The sequence below is a fragment of the Cercospora beticola genome, chromosome 7 (genome assembly GCF_033473495.1).
Source record: "Cercospora beticola chromosome 7, complete sequence".
Lineage (NCBI taxonomy): Eukaryota > Fungi > Ascomycota > Dothideomycetes > Mycosphaerellales > Mycosphaerellaceae > Cercospora > Cercospora beticola.
This window is the reverse complement of record NC_088941.1, coordinates 1561253-1576071: the sequence shown is the minus strand read 5'-3', so window position 1 is coordinate 1576071 and position 14819 is coordinate 1561253. Positions and strand designations below refer to the sequence as shown.

At 52.4% G+C, this 14819-nt stretch overlaps 7 protein-coding genes across 7 annotated transcripts; 2 read left to right on the top strand and 5 right to left on the bottom strand.

Annotated features, from left to right (window-relative positions):
- Window positions 1-187: 187 nt before the first annotated feature.
- On the bottom strand, window positions 188-3094 carry RHO25_010871 (uncharacterized protein; the record flags this gene model as incomplete). Its single annotated transcript, XM_023602249.2, has 1 exon — window positions 188-3094. The coding sequence occupies one exon, from the start codon at window positions 3092-3094 to the stop codon at window positions 188-190; it is 2907 nt and encodes a 968-aa protein (XP_023451108.1).
- Window positions 3095-3556: 462 nt separating this feature from the next.
- On the bottom strand, window positions 3557-4924 carry RHO25_010870 (uncharacterized protein; the record flags this gene model as incomplete). Its single annotated transcript, XM_023602250.1, has 1 exon — window positions 3557-4924. One exon carries the CDS (start codon window positions 4922-4924, stop codon window positions 3557-3559), a length of 1368 nt encoding a protein of 455 aa, XP_023451455.1.
- Window positions 4925-5753: 829 nt separating this feature from the next.
- RHO25_010869 (uncharacterized protein) lies at window positions 5754-7181 on the top strand (the record flags this gene model as incomplete). Its single annotated transcript, XM_023602251.2, has 1 exon — window positions 5754-7181. The coding sequence occupies one exon, from the start codon at window positions 5754-5756 to the stop codon at window positions 7179-7181; it is 1428 nt and encodes a 475-aa protein (XP_023451454.1).
- A 229-nt stretch (window positions 7182-7410) lies between these two features.
- RHO25_010868 (uncharacterized protein) lies at window positions 7411-7875 on the top strand (the record flags this gene model as incomplete). Its single annotated transcript, XM_065603336.1, has 1 exon — window positions 7411-7875. One exon carries the CDS (start codon window positions 7411-7413, stop codon window positions 7873-7875), a length of 465 nt encoding a protein of 154 aa, XP_065459408.1.
- A 467-nt stretch (window positions 7876-8342) lies between these two features.
- RHO25_010867 (uncharacterized protein) lies at window positions 8343-9144 on the bottom strand (the record flags this gene model as incomplete). The annotated part of the gene is made up of 4 exons (XM_065603335.1): window positions 8343-8522; window positions 8590-8712; window positions 8770-8827; window positions 8984-9144. 4 exons carry the CDS (start codon window positions 9142-9144, stop codon window positions 8343-8345), a joined length of 522 nt encoding a protein of 173 aa, XP_065459407.1.
- Window positions 9145-11197: 2053 nt separating this feature from the next.
- On the bottom strand, window positions 11198-12307 carry RHO25_010866 (uncharacterized protein; the record flags this gene model as incomplete). Its single annotated transcript, XM_023602253.1, has 2 exons — window positions 11198-12145; window positions 12206-12307. The coding sequence occupies 2 exons, from the start codon at window positions 12305-12307 to the stop codon at window positions 11198-11200; spliced, it is 1050 nt and encodes a 349-aa protein (XP_023451452.1).
- A 953-nt stretch (window positions 12308-13260) lies between these two features.
- Window positions 13261-14595, bottom strand: RHO25_010865 (uncharacterized protein; the record flags this gene model as incomplete). The annotated part of the gene is made up of 1 exon (XM_023602254.2): window positions 13261-14595. One exon carries the CDS (start codon window positions 14593-14595, stop codon window positions 13261-13263), a length of 1335 nt encoding a protein of 444 aa, XP_023451451.1.
- Between the last annotated feature and the right edge of the window lie 224 nt (window positions 14596-14819).

Below are 14819 nucleotides of genomic sequence, written 5' to 3'. Positions count from 1 at the left end.
TTTGGGCAGCTGAAATACTTCCAAATCCTTCGCTCCGAAACCTCTTAAGGTACTTGTGAGAGATACTTTCATTGTCTCAAGCTAGGCATAATCGGAGATCTGCACCTTTCCAGCCCAAGCTATATAGCACTGGCTCTCCCATTCAGTTTCCAGCATTTCCATATGTACCTCCGATGCCATGACAAGCTCATCCCGCGACGACTTGGTCAGGCAATTCGGTTGTGTTCACTTCGACTATTCTGTCTCCTTTGCTCATGTTTGCCGCAGTCGCAGATACCATCTGCGTAACCGAAGTGGCCTCATATTTCGCAGTCTTGATCTCCACAGACTCAACAACTCCGCTCGGCTTAGCTTGCAGAGAATTCTGAGCCCCGTTTTGCGAGAGGAGCAATTCTCGTATATACTCGACGGCCGTGTTGGCAAGTAGCTCAGTCTCGCTCGATGCTCCCGCGATGGGACGAGCCTGCTGCTCCAGCAATGCCTTGAGGACAATTCTCGGGATGTGAATGGTATCTGGTATCTCTATCGGAGGTGAAACTGTGGTGTTTGTGGTGACTTGTTTCATGACGACCGCAGACTGTGGCTGTGCCTCATCGGACCAAGTGACCACGTTGGTCTCCTGTTTAGTCTGCTCCAAAGTCGTGACTCGGGCCAGGACAGGAGGTTGCCAGCACTCTGCCCAGAAATCATCTGCTTGAATGCTATCTCCATCATTGTCCTCTGGATTCAGTTTATTTAGCGCAATGTCGGCTGGTAGTTTCTGTCGCTGCGGAATAGGTTGAAATATGGCAGTAGAGGTTGCCGGAAGGGTAGAAGGCAGTCCTTGTGGCGTTGGCTTGTGATGCTCGCTGACGAGCGAGGATGCAGCGATAGCATTGATGAACTGCTGATTTTGATCTTCGGCTTCACTCGCAGACAGTGGAGAGACTGGCTGCTCTACGACGACCTGTTTGAATCGCTTTCCAAGCACGGAATCATTGACAAGCTTCCGACCCAGTTGCGCGCTCACGGGCCTTTGTTTCAAAGATGTGGCTGCGGCTCTCGGCATCTCATATTTGGGCGTCCCCGGACGGGCCCCAATTTCATGGCCTATGGCGAGCTCGGCCTCGACGTCGACATAGGTCGTAGACAACCGTTGCCACTGGAAATTGCCCATTAGTCCAGGACTCAGCCCGTCGTGCTTCAGCCAATCGTTCACGTCCGGTCGACGTCCTTCCATCAACGTTGATATATTAGCAGGCCCGTATGTTCTCACGGCTTTGTCCGCATCAGCAGACTCAGAGGTAATTACCGAGCCCGAGTCATCCACGCGAGGGTCCAGCTTCTGAACGTAATTCAATGGAAAGATGCCCGTCCGGCCATCCAGACTTCCCCGCCACCAGTCTTGGAACACGGACTCAATCACGCAGATAGTATCACCTGCCGTGAACGCAAGTTCGTCAGGCTCGTCAGGTATGAAGTCAAACAAAGCAAGCACATTCCTCACTGTTACTGCTGTACCAAGCGCCTCGAATGTGTGCTTCGTACCCATGCTCAGGGATGTATCTTCAAGCTCATGGAACCATTGTGAGTTATAGCCTGTTGCCGTATCGTGAAACGACCAACCGCTCCCATATCGGTGCTTGAGTTGCGAGTTGAATGAAACAAGCGCAGGTTCTTCCTCAATTATGCCCCAATATTGGTCTGTGGTTCCGGTGTTGGTATTGACCAACGTCGTCGCACCGGGACTCAAATGAGTCTGATGTGCGTGCGGCGCAATGCCACTCCTCAGCCCGGCGACATAGGCTGTCATTGATTCGGCCGGAGCTGAAATAGCACCATCTTCGTGATATATGGCCGAATCGAGCCCAGCAGGTGTCAAATACATATCCGCATCAGCCGGAGCTGAGAGAGCGCCCCTTTCATCATATATGGCGTTCGCGCTTTGCGTATACCCTATATAATGAGGCGCGGACGGCAGGCGACCGCTTGCAGAATTCGTGCTCGGCAGCGATCGTCCAATCTGAGGGGCGGACGGACGAGAGTCGAACCTGGCACTCGTGACTCCCATGCTTTGTCCCGGTCGCGATGTTATCGGCATTGACACAGGTGGGCGAATCACAGCACTATCGCTGTGCACTGGCCTTTGAGAAGAGGGAGCAGACGTGTAACTGCTGACAACAGCCGTCATCGTGGTGGCAGACGCATATCTCCCTTCCTGTTTGGCCTCTTTCTTCGCGCCACGCAGCCTGAACCACATGGTGCTCTTCGATGCTTTTGCAGCTGGTCCAGGCGTCTGTAGCGACTGCTTGTATTCGAGCGCCTGGACCAGCCTCGCCCATGCATTTTCGCCTTCTCCATATATCGGAGAGATGAACACATCCAGAAGACCCAGCAAGCAATATGCCTGATCCTCCGTTCGAGTTGTGACTCGTTTCTTCGCCCACGCCAGTTTATCTTCCACTGGTACAGCACGCAATTCGTGGGCCATCGAGGAGTTGATAATGTTTTGTGGGATACCTGTAATGTGTGCGATCGATTTGTTCAGGCGGTCGCCAAAGCCCTGGCAAATGGAATTGCACACCTTGTCACTATAAGCGCATTTGTGCCCAATGACAGTCCAATCATTTGCGACAAACACGACTGTACGTGGAGCGAGCAACTCTTGCAGAGTCCACCCTCGCTTGAACCACTGACTCCGCATGAGGTCCAGCTTGCTGCTCCAGAGCTTATGCGAAGGCTTGACATCCGCAAGGTACGCATAGCAGATAGACGAACTGCCATACCATGAGAACATGGAATTGATTGACTCTGATAGCTCCGCGCCATCCTGCTTGTTGATGCACGCGGTATCGATCCAAAGCCAGTCGCATTGTCGTCGCAGGCCAAGGTCGTTCAAAGCTCTAGCAGGGCCAATCTGTACGTTCATGCGATGGACGAGACGGCAAAAGCCCATAATCTTCGTGTATCCTTTACTGGAGGCGCCTCCATTTTGCAGCATGTCATGGTAGGTGGTTTCCTTGTCTTCCCAGCGGTGGCTTGCGATGGCGTATGGTGGCCGATCATCGTCGCCGAAGGTCTGAAATTCCCGTGTCGAGATGTTGAGCAGCCGCATCGTGGAGCTGATGGCATGGTGGTAATCTTGTCATGAAAGAAACCACACTCCCAACACAAACTCATGGAAGATGATGTTGTCCTGCGCGTGTACAGAGGTACAGCAGACGCCCGGCCTAGGCTGCGCCACCATCATGGAGGCCGCCTCCAGGTTTCGGGGCCGCATTCGCATCCATCCTTCAGCTCGGATCTGGGCATACTGAACGGTAGCTGGTGCTGGTGCCACGCGCCTGGGCTCGGCAGCGTACGATCCTCATTCGGCGCAACGTGCGACGAAGATCTTTGCATGGATGCGCAATCCTGGAGTGGTGCTGCCCGGGATATTGCACGCACTGAAGTGGAAGAAGTCAGTTGCACGTGCAAGGTGCATGAGGAAAGGAAGGTGAGGAGCGGAAAGAGTCTAGACGCGCCACAGCGCCAAGGCTTGCTTTGGCTTCCACATCCATGCATGTTGCTGACTACGCTACAGCTCCGCAAGAACGGCCTTCTGAAGGACAGTCCTCCCTTTGAGCTCTCTCTGCACGATCGCTCGCATGTTCTCGTGTTTTCTATTCAGTTTGTCTTCCTTATTCCACCCTAAATCCTTCAGCAGCTTCAGGACACCTACCACTTTTGCAGTGTCCTCTCCGAATATATTCAACCATCTACCGCTGACGAGCCACAGCGGCGGCGCTGTTGTCCTTTGATGTCTGAGGTGAAGCCGTGTGAATTTTCCACCTGTATGGTGCAAGTAGCGTATCATTTTTTCATTCTGCGTCGCGATGGCCAGATGCATAGGAGTTACGCCATGCACAAACCTGCCCTGCTTCTCACTGTGAGCATCGCAAGGTTCGTTCACCGCAGCGCCACGAGCGATCAAGAACTTTGCGAGCTCGACATCGCCAAACAGTGCCGCCATGTGCAGCGCAGGGGCTCCGACTTGCGCGTCTGCGGCTAGCAAACACGATGCCCTCTGCTTGTCACTGTGAACAAGAGCCTTTCGGAGAGATTGAGAAATAGTTGAGCCCTTTGTTGATGTTAGGTTGAGACTGTTCAACCGCGCTTGGCGGAGTTCGACATTGACAGAATCCGATGTTTGTGGTGGTCTTGGAGGTGGAGTTCCTGGCTGCTGCGCCTCTGTCGCATCTTGCTGTTTAGCTGTGGCGCTTTCTTTCTCCTGCTCGAGAGCTTTCTTCGACCGAGTAATGGACTCATTCTTGCTTGTTGTCGTTTCATCGAGTCCTGTGATCTTCTCGTTCTGCTTCATGGACGTCTTGTCAAGCGGCTCGCCTCTTTTTTTGTGAGTGGAGGCCCCCTCTATGGCCCCATTCTTCGTTGTGCCTTCCTTCTCTGTTGCACGTTTCTGATCGGCGAGGTTGTTCTTCACAGATTCAACCTTCACATCCTGCACAGCCGCAGCCGATTTGGCGTTCTGCTTCTCCTTTTTGACTTCATCTTTCAGCTGTGCAATCGACTCGTTGTCAGATGCTACTGTGTCTGCCAGTCTCTGGATCTCGTTCTCCTGGTCCCCGTCCTTTTTGTCAAGCTGTTCGATGTTTTCTTGCTGAGAGCGGTCTATCTTTTTTTGGATGCTACGTCCTCTTGGGAGCTGTTTGATCTTTTCCTTCCGAGAGTTGGCTTCCTTCTTTGGCTCGTCTTTCGCCGCAGTTTCTTCCCCCGTCGCAGGTCTCTGATCAACGAGTTCTTCCTCCGTAGACTGAAGCGCCGCTTTGTGTTGCCCTAGGAGTTCATCATGCTGCAATTTGATGTTGCTCAGGTCCGCGAGCACGAGCTTGATGTGCTTCTCGCATTGCTGTACGCGTGTAACGAATCTGCCGACGATTTCTTCCATGTCTGCAAGAACTGATGCGTTCGACAGACAAGAACTGACAATTCTCTTATATGCTTATGATTAGCATGATTTGAGTCAGACAAACAATGATCTTTCACCTTCCAGGTCTGACTGGAGCAGGATATCTCAACAGCATCAAACCTGGCACAAACCTCAACTTGATTTCCTAACAGACATGATTGTTTCTCGCTATTGCCTCGCGAAGACCGGGCGCCTTCATTGTTTCTGGTGGCGCAGTCTACAACGTAGAGCTGCACCGTAGCCTGCAATTGGTTTACTGAGGACCGCAAGACCAAGACTTAATGGAGTTCCTAGCATGTTGAAGTGGCAGCTGAAAAGCTAACATGCCATTGTCACGATAGCCTGAGAAGTCACGTCGTCGTGCTTAGATGAGATGTTCAGGACCCATGGATGTAGCTTTCAGGCATTTTAAAGCTGGCAATTTTTCCCGGGCAAATATGCTTTCTTGTAATGTGCGGGTTCCACTGCGAGATACCTAAGAAGACCTGGAGGCATATTGTGCGGTCGCGGTCGAGATGATTCGGTGATGTTGTTGGCACGTCGAATTGTTTCACCGAAAGGACGCCGACTCCACCACAGCCCCGGTCACATGGGTTCGCGTAAGTGTGGTGAATGACGATGGCTGGGCACAGCCTCCATCGGCAATTCCTCGCCAGCCACGCTTGCCCTCTACGATGTCGAGTCCGAGTCCGCACGCGCCTGCCTTTGCGTCACGCAGGCTCGCTTTGCCATCCGCCGCCGTGAAGATGATGCGGCGGTATAATAGTTATCTGCCAGGTAGGTGAAGAGCGCGATCCATCCCTCAACCATGGCCAACCACTTCACGAACACGCCGGAAGCCCTCCTCGGCAGAAACGACTCGAAGAACCCGGCGTCGACCTGCAAAGGCATTACGAGCAGCGGACGGCCATGCCGTCGTGCGTTGGCAGCAGCGAAGACGTCGCCGTCGGGCGGCCGGAGGGGCTCGGCGGGCGGAGTAGTGGCGGTGGTGGAGGAGGACGGCGCGGTGACAGATGCGGAGTTCTACTGCTGGCAGCATAAGGACCAGGCGCAGCTACTGCAGCAGGACAGTCCGGGAAAGCGACCCAAGAAGAAGCGGACGACCGAGTTGTATCCGCTGCAGGAGAGGAGCAGTATTGATACGCTGGTGCAGAAGCTGGGGATTGAAGCTGTGCCCGATAACTTGCGGAAGAAGACAAAGACAAAACCGAATGATGGAGTGAAGCCTCCCAGAAGGACATCGACTGCAGATTTTGCCGAAAAGCCTGCTGGTGGTGCACCGCCAAAGCAGGGCTCGAGACCCAAGAAGACGGGATTCTGGGCATCATTGTGTTGCGCGTCAGGACAGGACGACGATTATGTCGAAATTGTGCGCCACAAGAGGCGTACGGAGCAGAGACCGTCGCAGTTGCAAGGTACAACAGGCCCGAGCGTGTCCCAATATTCCAGTCCATCCTCTTCGCAAGTGCCACCTCGAAAGTCGGCGCCGTCGAGAACAAATGGCCATCGGAGCAGTTCAAATCCGCTCACAGGACATCTGCTATCGCTACTACCACAGGACTTATCACCACAAACTACTTCGACACTACTAGCAGAACTGGTCAAGCCGATCAGTCCTGCAGATGAGGATGGCTACATTTACATCTTCTGGTTGACTCCGCAATCAATGGATGGGCCAGCACAATCGACAGCACGGTCTCTACTTTCACCACCTTCAGACCGCGCGACTAGTCGCCGTATCAGCGATGTCATGACAGAATTCTCGTTCGATGGCGACCAGGAAAGGTCCCGCCGAGGCAGAACCGGTCAAGGCAAAAAGACAATCATGCTCAAGATCGGCAGAGCCAACAATGTGACCCGTCGCATGAACGAATGGCAACGACAATGCGGCTACGCTTTGAATCTCGTCAGGTGGTATCCATATGTGTCATCGACGCCCTCACCTTCGCCAGCGAATACACCACGCAAGGGCTCCAATACCGGAACTCCGGATCGTTCAAGGCCGGCGAGCTCACGAGGCGATAGTGGGAATGTCCGCAAAGTGCCTTTTGTGAAGCGCGTGGAGCGGCTGATTCATTTGGAGCTTGCGGAACAGCAAGTCAAGAAGCAATGCGAAACGTGCGGGAAGGAACATAGAGAGTGGTTTGAAGTCGAAGCTAGCGAGCAAGGTGTTCGCAATGTCGACGCTTGCGTGAAGCGTTGGGTTGACTGGGCCGAGAGGGAAGCGGCGAAGTAAGAAAGAACTATCAGCATTCACAACATTATTCAATGCGAGTCACGATTCGCACTCCACTCTTGTTTGCTCCTGGCTTCTCCGGTCCTTTGCCCTACGTGTTCCATGTGGCGCGCAGATTTACAGGCTTCGATGATCAAGAAGAAGGGCATCCCTGTCGGACACGTACGCAGCACAGCATACTGTACCTACAAGCGATGCAAAAGAGCAACGAGCGCCTGTTCTAGTGATCATGGACCTCGACCCAACAGATGGCACCGCCTTCCACATCGCAGCATTGCGGATTCTATCGACTGTCCTTACAGTCTTCGTTGCAACCTACATCCTTGCCACGATTTCGACCAGCACGGGCGACTTGATCCAAGATCCGCTCCTCCGAGGCCGATACTACTATTCGCTCCTTCACACAGAGCAAGAAGGTTGTCCCAATCGAGATATTGAAATCTCTGCTGCAGTGGCAGTCTCAACGACACACATCTTTTTCATCTGCTTTCACTTCTGGACTGGCGATGAGCAGATCAGTGCATCAGCTGTCGTCATGTACGCGGAAGCGCTCTGTGTTTTGCTGCTGGCGATCGAGGGAGCGATGATGCTCATCGTGGCATTGATCTGGCTTCTAGCGAGGGGATTACAGTGGTATATCGATACAAGACTAACGTATGCGGCTTGGTGGGAGGACGATGGGATGTATGATTGAGGCAGCGCACGCACAGCCTCCCTCATTTTGGGAACCAGGAAACCGATGGCACGAGCGACAGCCATAGTTCCAAAACTTTACGACTCCTCCCAGGCACTACGAGATAGTCTGCCAAAGCCACACTCTTTCTACAATTGGCTAACTGGATGTCACTTCAGTAGGAGCTCCCAGCCTCACATCATCCCTCGTAGAATCTCCGTCTTGGCGCCGTTGCCCAATCTGAGCGCAAAGACCCGGACCCTTTCATTATGAGAGGCTGCATCGATCTGATTACCAGAGATCGACTGTGCTTCTGGTTGAGAAGGATTATATTCAGGAACATTCATTGATTCAAGATCTTGCTACGGAACAGGCGTCATCCCTAGCCCAAAATGCTCAAGAAAGATGTGATGTTCAGATCAGGCATCTCTTCTTCACATCCACGAAGTCCACTTTCTCTGCTTCCGCTTTCCGGCATCGCTATCTCTTCATGCAACCATAACCTTTGCCACTCGCTGCTCAGACCTTCGTGCAAGGGGGCTGCCACTAGTCGAGAGCCCTTGATAAGCGTTCGTGGCAGTGACGATAGACTTGGCCAATGTCTCGCCCAGAGTGTTGAACTCATCGCTTTTGCTTGGTACAAACCCGGAAAGTCCAAAATAGTATGCCTGAAGAGAGTACGGGTCAGCTCTGTCTGCCATATCTTTCATCCTCCAATCTCTCCTGTGAACTTACGTCAAACACCGCTTCATCTTGTCGCAGAGCCGTAGCGACCGGCTCTCCGATAAATGGTACGGTCGTGAAGAGTCCGGCTTTGGTGGTAAGAATGCTCATGAGATCCGAGTGTTTGGCGGCAAACTGATTGATCGAAATTTGTTAGCTTTTACCGCAAATAGTATGGCAGACGATACTTACGGCGCTGTATGCGTCATATACTTTGTCCGCTTCAGCTCCTTCTGGGACACGATCGGGGCTGTTTTGTTGACTGATATGGGCAGAAGCTGTAGAGATGATATCGACCAAGCCTTGGATGATTGTCTGAAGGATAAAAAAGTCAATTGAGGATCAAGTCGTGGACTCTGCGTCGAGTGTGAGATCGTACTGGGTATGGACCCTGTCCGATAATTACAATGGGCCATTGGTGGCAGAGATCATGTTGGCCTCTGGAATGAGCGCCGCAGACTTATCTGTGAGAGTCTTGAGGTTGGCGGCTTGCTGGTCTGCAGTCAGGGAGAAATCGGGGGCTGCCAGTGCTGTCAAACCGACAACAACGCTCTTGAGGGAAAACATGTTGGAAAAGATTTGGGTCGGTGATGATTGGTGGTATGAGTTGTTGTTCGCTGGTAGGAGGTGCGTTGAGTGATGCTTTCAGACTTGAGGAATTCTTGATAGTTTATATACCTTCTTGAGGCACCTCTTAGCCGACTATCAACAGTAAATAATGTCAATCGACACGGTGATTGTGCACTTGGCCTGCAGCATCTGTGTTTGCTCGAATAGGCAATAAGCCAAGCTGTACACTGCATGAGGTTGTGGCGGTGCTGATCATCAAGACGCTTGTCTGTATCTGCTCTGGGCGGAAAAGGTTCCATCACTCGCAGCACGCAGGGTCTATGTACGCCTCGTGCTCCACATTGTTCATTACGTCGGTGAGGTCTTGGCTACGACTGGCGCAGCCACAGGTGACGACAGCACGGACAGGTCACAACCTTGTCTAACTTGCTGCAAGCTTGGAGAAGGTGATGAGGAATCGGACATGGAGGTCTAGCTTCCAGAGAGCTGTGAGTGTTTCTCATGAAAGTAGCTGCTGATAGCAGTCTGATAAGAAGGTACTCAGGTCTTTGATATTCCGATGTGGCGTCAAGCGTCGGTGAAATGTGATAGCCTTGTAGCAAGAGTTCGGTAGCTGCAGTCTGGTGAGCGCAACGCACACCTGTCCCACACGACTCTGCAATTCCTCACCGCAGACGCGCTGCTCGCAGTCCACAGAGGCGATCATCATCACTGCGATCCAGCTGGAGACCAACCTGCTGGTACGCAGATCAGCGGCGAACTGCCCCGCCCACAAGGTGAAGTGATAAAGCTACCAGGCACGTCGGACAGCTCAACGTGCGTGGACTGCAGTGCTTGTGCGACATTCGTCTGCGATCTGCAACAGCCATCTGCTCCACGAGCTTCGTTTCAACGCGAAAGTCCCGCTAGCAGCGAAGTACTGTCCTCCAGCAGCCCGAATGATGCCTTCTGCTGAGTGCCCAGTGGGTCGCGTGCAGCAGAATTTGTGGGAGCAGTGTGCGATTCCTCGGGGGAGTCGCCTTCACGCCATCTGCCGTCCGCAGCAGACTAGCTCCTTCCGGTCTGTTCGTGATGCCCAATAGAGGCTTAGTGCCCTCAGCATGTGCAAAGTCCTAACGTCACTGTCGATCGCCCTCAACCCTAGAAGATTTTCCTGCAAGTCGCGAAATAGAGGCAGCAAGGCAGGTAGGCATATCCCGCCGGGTTGGATGACCCATCGACATTTATCAGAACACCCTCACTGAGCCGTGCTTCGTGTGCGGACAGCGAGCTGCTGTTCTTGCCCGCAACAGGAAATGTCTTGACAACCACTCTTGAAAGCTGCAGAAGTGTTGAGCTGTGCATCAGCTGTCCTTCGGAAGCTTCACGAATGGTCCAACAGCTTTCAAACTCAAGTGCACATGTTGCCCTGTTCTGCCGTGGGAAAGACCAGATCAACGTATGGCCGCCGGCTCTCACCTTAGTGCCGACGATGATTGATGATCGCAACGTGTTTGATATGAATTGGACATCACCTGGGCATTTGCTCGAGCATCTGTGGCTCAAAACCTGCCTATGCAGTCATGGATGAACATTGCATATTTTGTGTTTGCCGATTCAAGTATAGAAGCAACGCACCTTGTTGATCATTCGGAGAGGCTTGACAAGTCCGATTGAGCGATGCACGAGTTTGGCATACCACCTGCATTTGGCCAATGGAACTCTGTCTTGATCTGCCACAAACTTATATGCTTTGGGACTAAGCTGTCTGGCGGGCGATAGTCTACCTGCAGTAGTGTACCGGTTGAAGCATGTCTGTGGCGACATTTTCCGGCATCGTGTTCCTGGACGACCTCGTGTCATGGTGCATTGCTAGCTTCCTCAAATCTACCATGTTTGTACATCTGGAGTAGTATAGACTTGACATACTGACCGCCCCCGGGTTCTTGCGTCGTTGAACCATCACGGAGTCATGGCATTTTCTGGCCTCGCACATGCTGATGAGCCGAGCATATCATCGAGATACCCAAGAGAAGTCGTCAAACGCCCGGTCTTTATGAATGGTCTTCTCTCACGTCTCCTCAGCGGCAATCTCAACGAGACCCCAGCCGCCAGATAGCTCCTGACCCAGCAAAGTGGCCTGTTCAACAACGACGAACGCTTCAATCTCCGTGCGATTGATCGTAGGACTCACGAGGTGCATTTCCTGTCCAAGAGCAGGTTGTCTCACCGACAGCGAGTCGCCCGACGGAAACTCAAGCACCCAGTTACTGTAGTACGATTTGCCAGTCTTCTCCGAAGTCCATCGGGATTCTTCATCCTCAACCAGGGTATAAGGTGTGAGATGTGTTCCATACGGCGTCTTGATAGTGGCAAACCGTTCTGTCTCGTTGTTTGGAAGTTCAATGGACCAGATGCTAGCATAGATCTCGTCTTGCGGGAAGTGCAGTTCGAACCAGGTCCAGAGGCCGACAATTGTACTGTTTACGATTTGGCGATCGTACCAGGTGAAAGAGCGTTCAGGGTCGATTGTCAGAGTCTCGCCGTCGTTAAGGCTGAAAGTGCCCTCGACGCGATTGCGAGGAGAACTCCATTGGGTAGTTGGATCATTGCCCCATTGCCATGGATTGCCACCCCAGTTCAACAGGGTTTCAGAGCTGGTGGTGTGTGTGATGTTGTAGGTGTACGCTTCGGTAATCGATGTCGTCTGGAGAACACTGATGCTGTCGTCTGACAAGGCCTGGTAGGTGAAGTTGCTGTATTCGACATCGAAGCGACCATTCGGAGATGTGATGAAGGGTGTGTCGGTCACAGCCTGAGAATGCGTCACGTACTCCGAGGGATTGCCAATATCCAGGATTGATCCGCTCCATAGTCCCGAAAAGTTGGCGACGGTCAGGTAGTGGGAGAGAATCAAGTACTGGCGGTCGTTCGTTGCTGTGACAAAGCTGCTCGACCAAAAGGAATTGCCTTGCACGTTCTGTAGGGCCGTCCAATTGGTGGAAAGGGGAATGCCAGCCTATAACATTCGATTAACAAATATGCTCGCACACTCTGCATTTGGCGAGCGGATGCTTACATCCAGCGGCTGAGCGGCATTATCTGGAGTAAAATCGTATGGCGCACCAGCATAGGCCGCAACGCCAGAGATGGCGACAAGGAAGGTGGTTGGTATGATCATGCTGCTGCGTGGTAAAGTTTGTATGCCTGTTCAAACCCATAGCTTCACATGAAGGCGTCGTCTTATATAGACTTCATGCTCTCCAGGAATTGAAACGAGCATATCCTGACACGGTTTTTGGCTGCCAGTTGCTCGGAGACATTCAATGCGGATGGAAGACATCCGGTTCTTGCTTGTCGGGGTACGGTTGTCGAGGTGTTCGCAACGCTAGTTCGAATCATCTTGGACAAGATTTCACCTCCCTTAACTTAGCCCTAGACCTCACTAGACTTCACCACAAATGATCGGATTCGAGGCTTCGCTGGAGATCCACGGCGATTGTGTACCCAGGTAAGAGCTGAGCTAGCGATAAGCAGCTAGTTGAAGCGTCAGCTATGGACCAGGGATACGTGCACTTGTTCGACTACCTTCCTTTGCCCTGAATTTGAATTCGGGCCCGTAATCACATCTAGGCCGCAGTGGAATGGTACCTGGGGTTCTGAGATCCTGAGCAATACTCGTGGCAACTATGATGGAGATGAAATGATTCCTGTTGCCGCAGCTAAGACAAGTGCGAATCATGTAAGTGCGCTATCAACGAGCCTAGCACGCAACAATACGTCAACAGATGTCTAGCCCCCAGACTCAGCCACTATTCAGACCTTACGAACATTTCCTGACATGTGCATTTCCCGGGCCGTGTCTCGCCACGTCGATTCCAAGCCTTGACATCAAGACAGCTCGCCGTACTCCGATCGTCTGCTCGAAAGTAGTCATGGGTGCCACCATCAGCGCCTACCCTCAGTCATCAGCTCCGCGCGGCAACCGGAGTCTAACATGTCCTCCCAACGAATGCTGACCAAATCTTGACGCAAGTCTGCATCACGAGCTTGCCGTTCTGTTTACCGGGTTTACTGTGCACCTGCACAACGCACCGATAAGACATACGCGGTTTTGGGAGTACGCCTTGCACCCTAAATGGACGGACCAGCGACTACCTCGATGTCCTCAGGACCGATGCTGTCTTCACTGTCATCGTCGCCCTCCTCCTCCTCCTCCTCCTCCTCCTCCTCCTCTTCTTCTTCTTCTTCTGTTATTGCTTGCCGCTCCTTCCTCGATTCTTCGACTTTCCTAAGTAGCCAAGCTCCCACGGTGCCGTTCCCCTGAACTTCGAAGTTCTGGGCACGCTTCGCCATTGAAAGAAGAGGCGCCAAGCATTCATTCTCACCAAGCGTACTGGTTTCGACCGCAAGCACAGATTCGCGCCCGAAGACATGAATGCTAAGATCATCCCAGAAAAGATTATCGCTCGGCGCGATCACGACGAGTTTCTTCAGTGACATTTGAGCGAATCGATGAAATCTCCATATCGCGAATGGAGGATGATAGTCCATGACTATTTTGAGTTCGCCGATATGCTGGAGAGCTTCGTCAGTTATCATTGTGAACATCCTACGGAGGTACCACAGCGAACCGAAGTGGAAGCTGTTTCGTCCATAGAACAGATGCAGCGCCTCTTGACGAATTTGCTTCGAAACCCCGAGGAGTCCGAGGGCGTTCGACAGGTTTCTCACTGTGATGGTGTTCTCCTGCCCTAGATCTGCCGAATTGTCGTACACGGGGGCGTCTACGTCGTTGTAAGACAATAACCCAAGCTTCGTAACTCCATATTCGTCGCCATCCTCCGTCACTGGTCCAACCCAGTGTCTAAGTCCAGGTTTCGGGAAGACAAGGGTCATCTTGTAGATCTTCTCACGAAGCTCAGCAGGCAGTCCCATGAAATCGAAAACGCCTTCTCGCGGAGGTTCTAAATACTCGCGCAAGAAGATGCGTGCAGCACCAGCAGATATAGTGTATCTGTCCAGGTCTTCTTTCGCGTCGTGCATGCAACTCAGAGGAGTGTTGAAGTCTCTCAGAGCTGCATGGTAACCGCTCAGGATGTATTGAAGCCGATCGTCTGGGTCGTAAGTGTCCTTCGATTGCTCCTCGAGATAAGCCACATATGACTTCACAGCTGCCCTGTTGTAGTGCTTGAAAGCAGACAGAATTTCCACGTGGATCTCGTGCATTGACTGGGGTGCCAGATCTCCCATAACGAGTGTGATCACTATCAGCTCGCCAGCAGTGAACGGTGGCTCATTCATGCTGTCCCGCCATGGCTTAATGAGCTCCAGCACCTCTTCCTTCAGAGGACGAAGTACACCCGTAGGCTGGAATCGCGGACCTCCCGTAGTAGATCGACGGGCAGCGGCAACAACGGCGCTGTGCGGTGAAATTGCGTGCGATGCGTTGTGGTTCATTGAAGCCATATTGTAGGTTGTCCTTCGGTTGGAATTTTGAGACAAGGAAGTTGCAAACTCGATGGGTAAGGTGCGGAGGCCCGAGAGATGTTTGAGTGTGTGAGTGAAAGTATTTTGACTTGCTGTTTGTTGAGAAGTCAGGAATTTCGCTCTTTGTTGGGTTAAAGTATGGACTGCAAAGGTAAAGTGCCCGTGGCAAGTGAATGGCTATACTGTAAGTGAATAAGCACTGA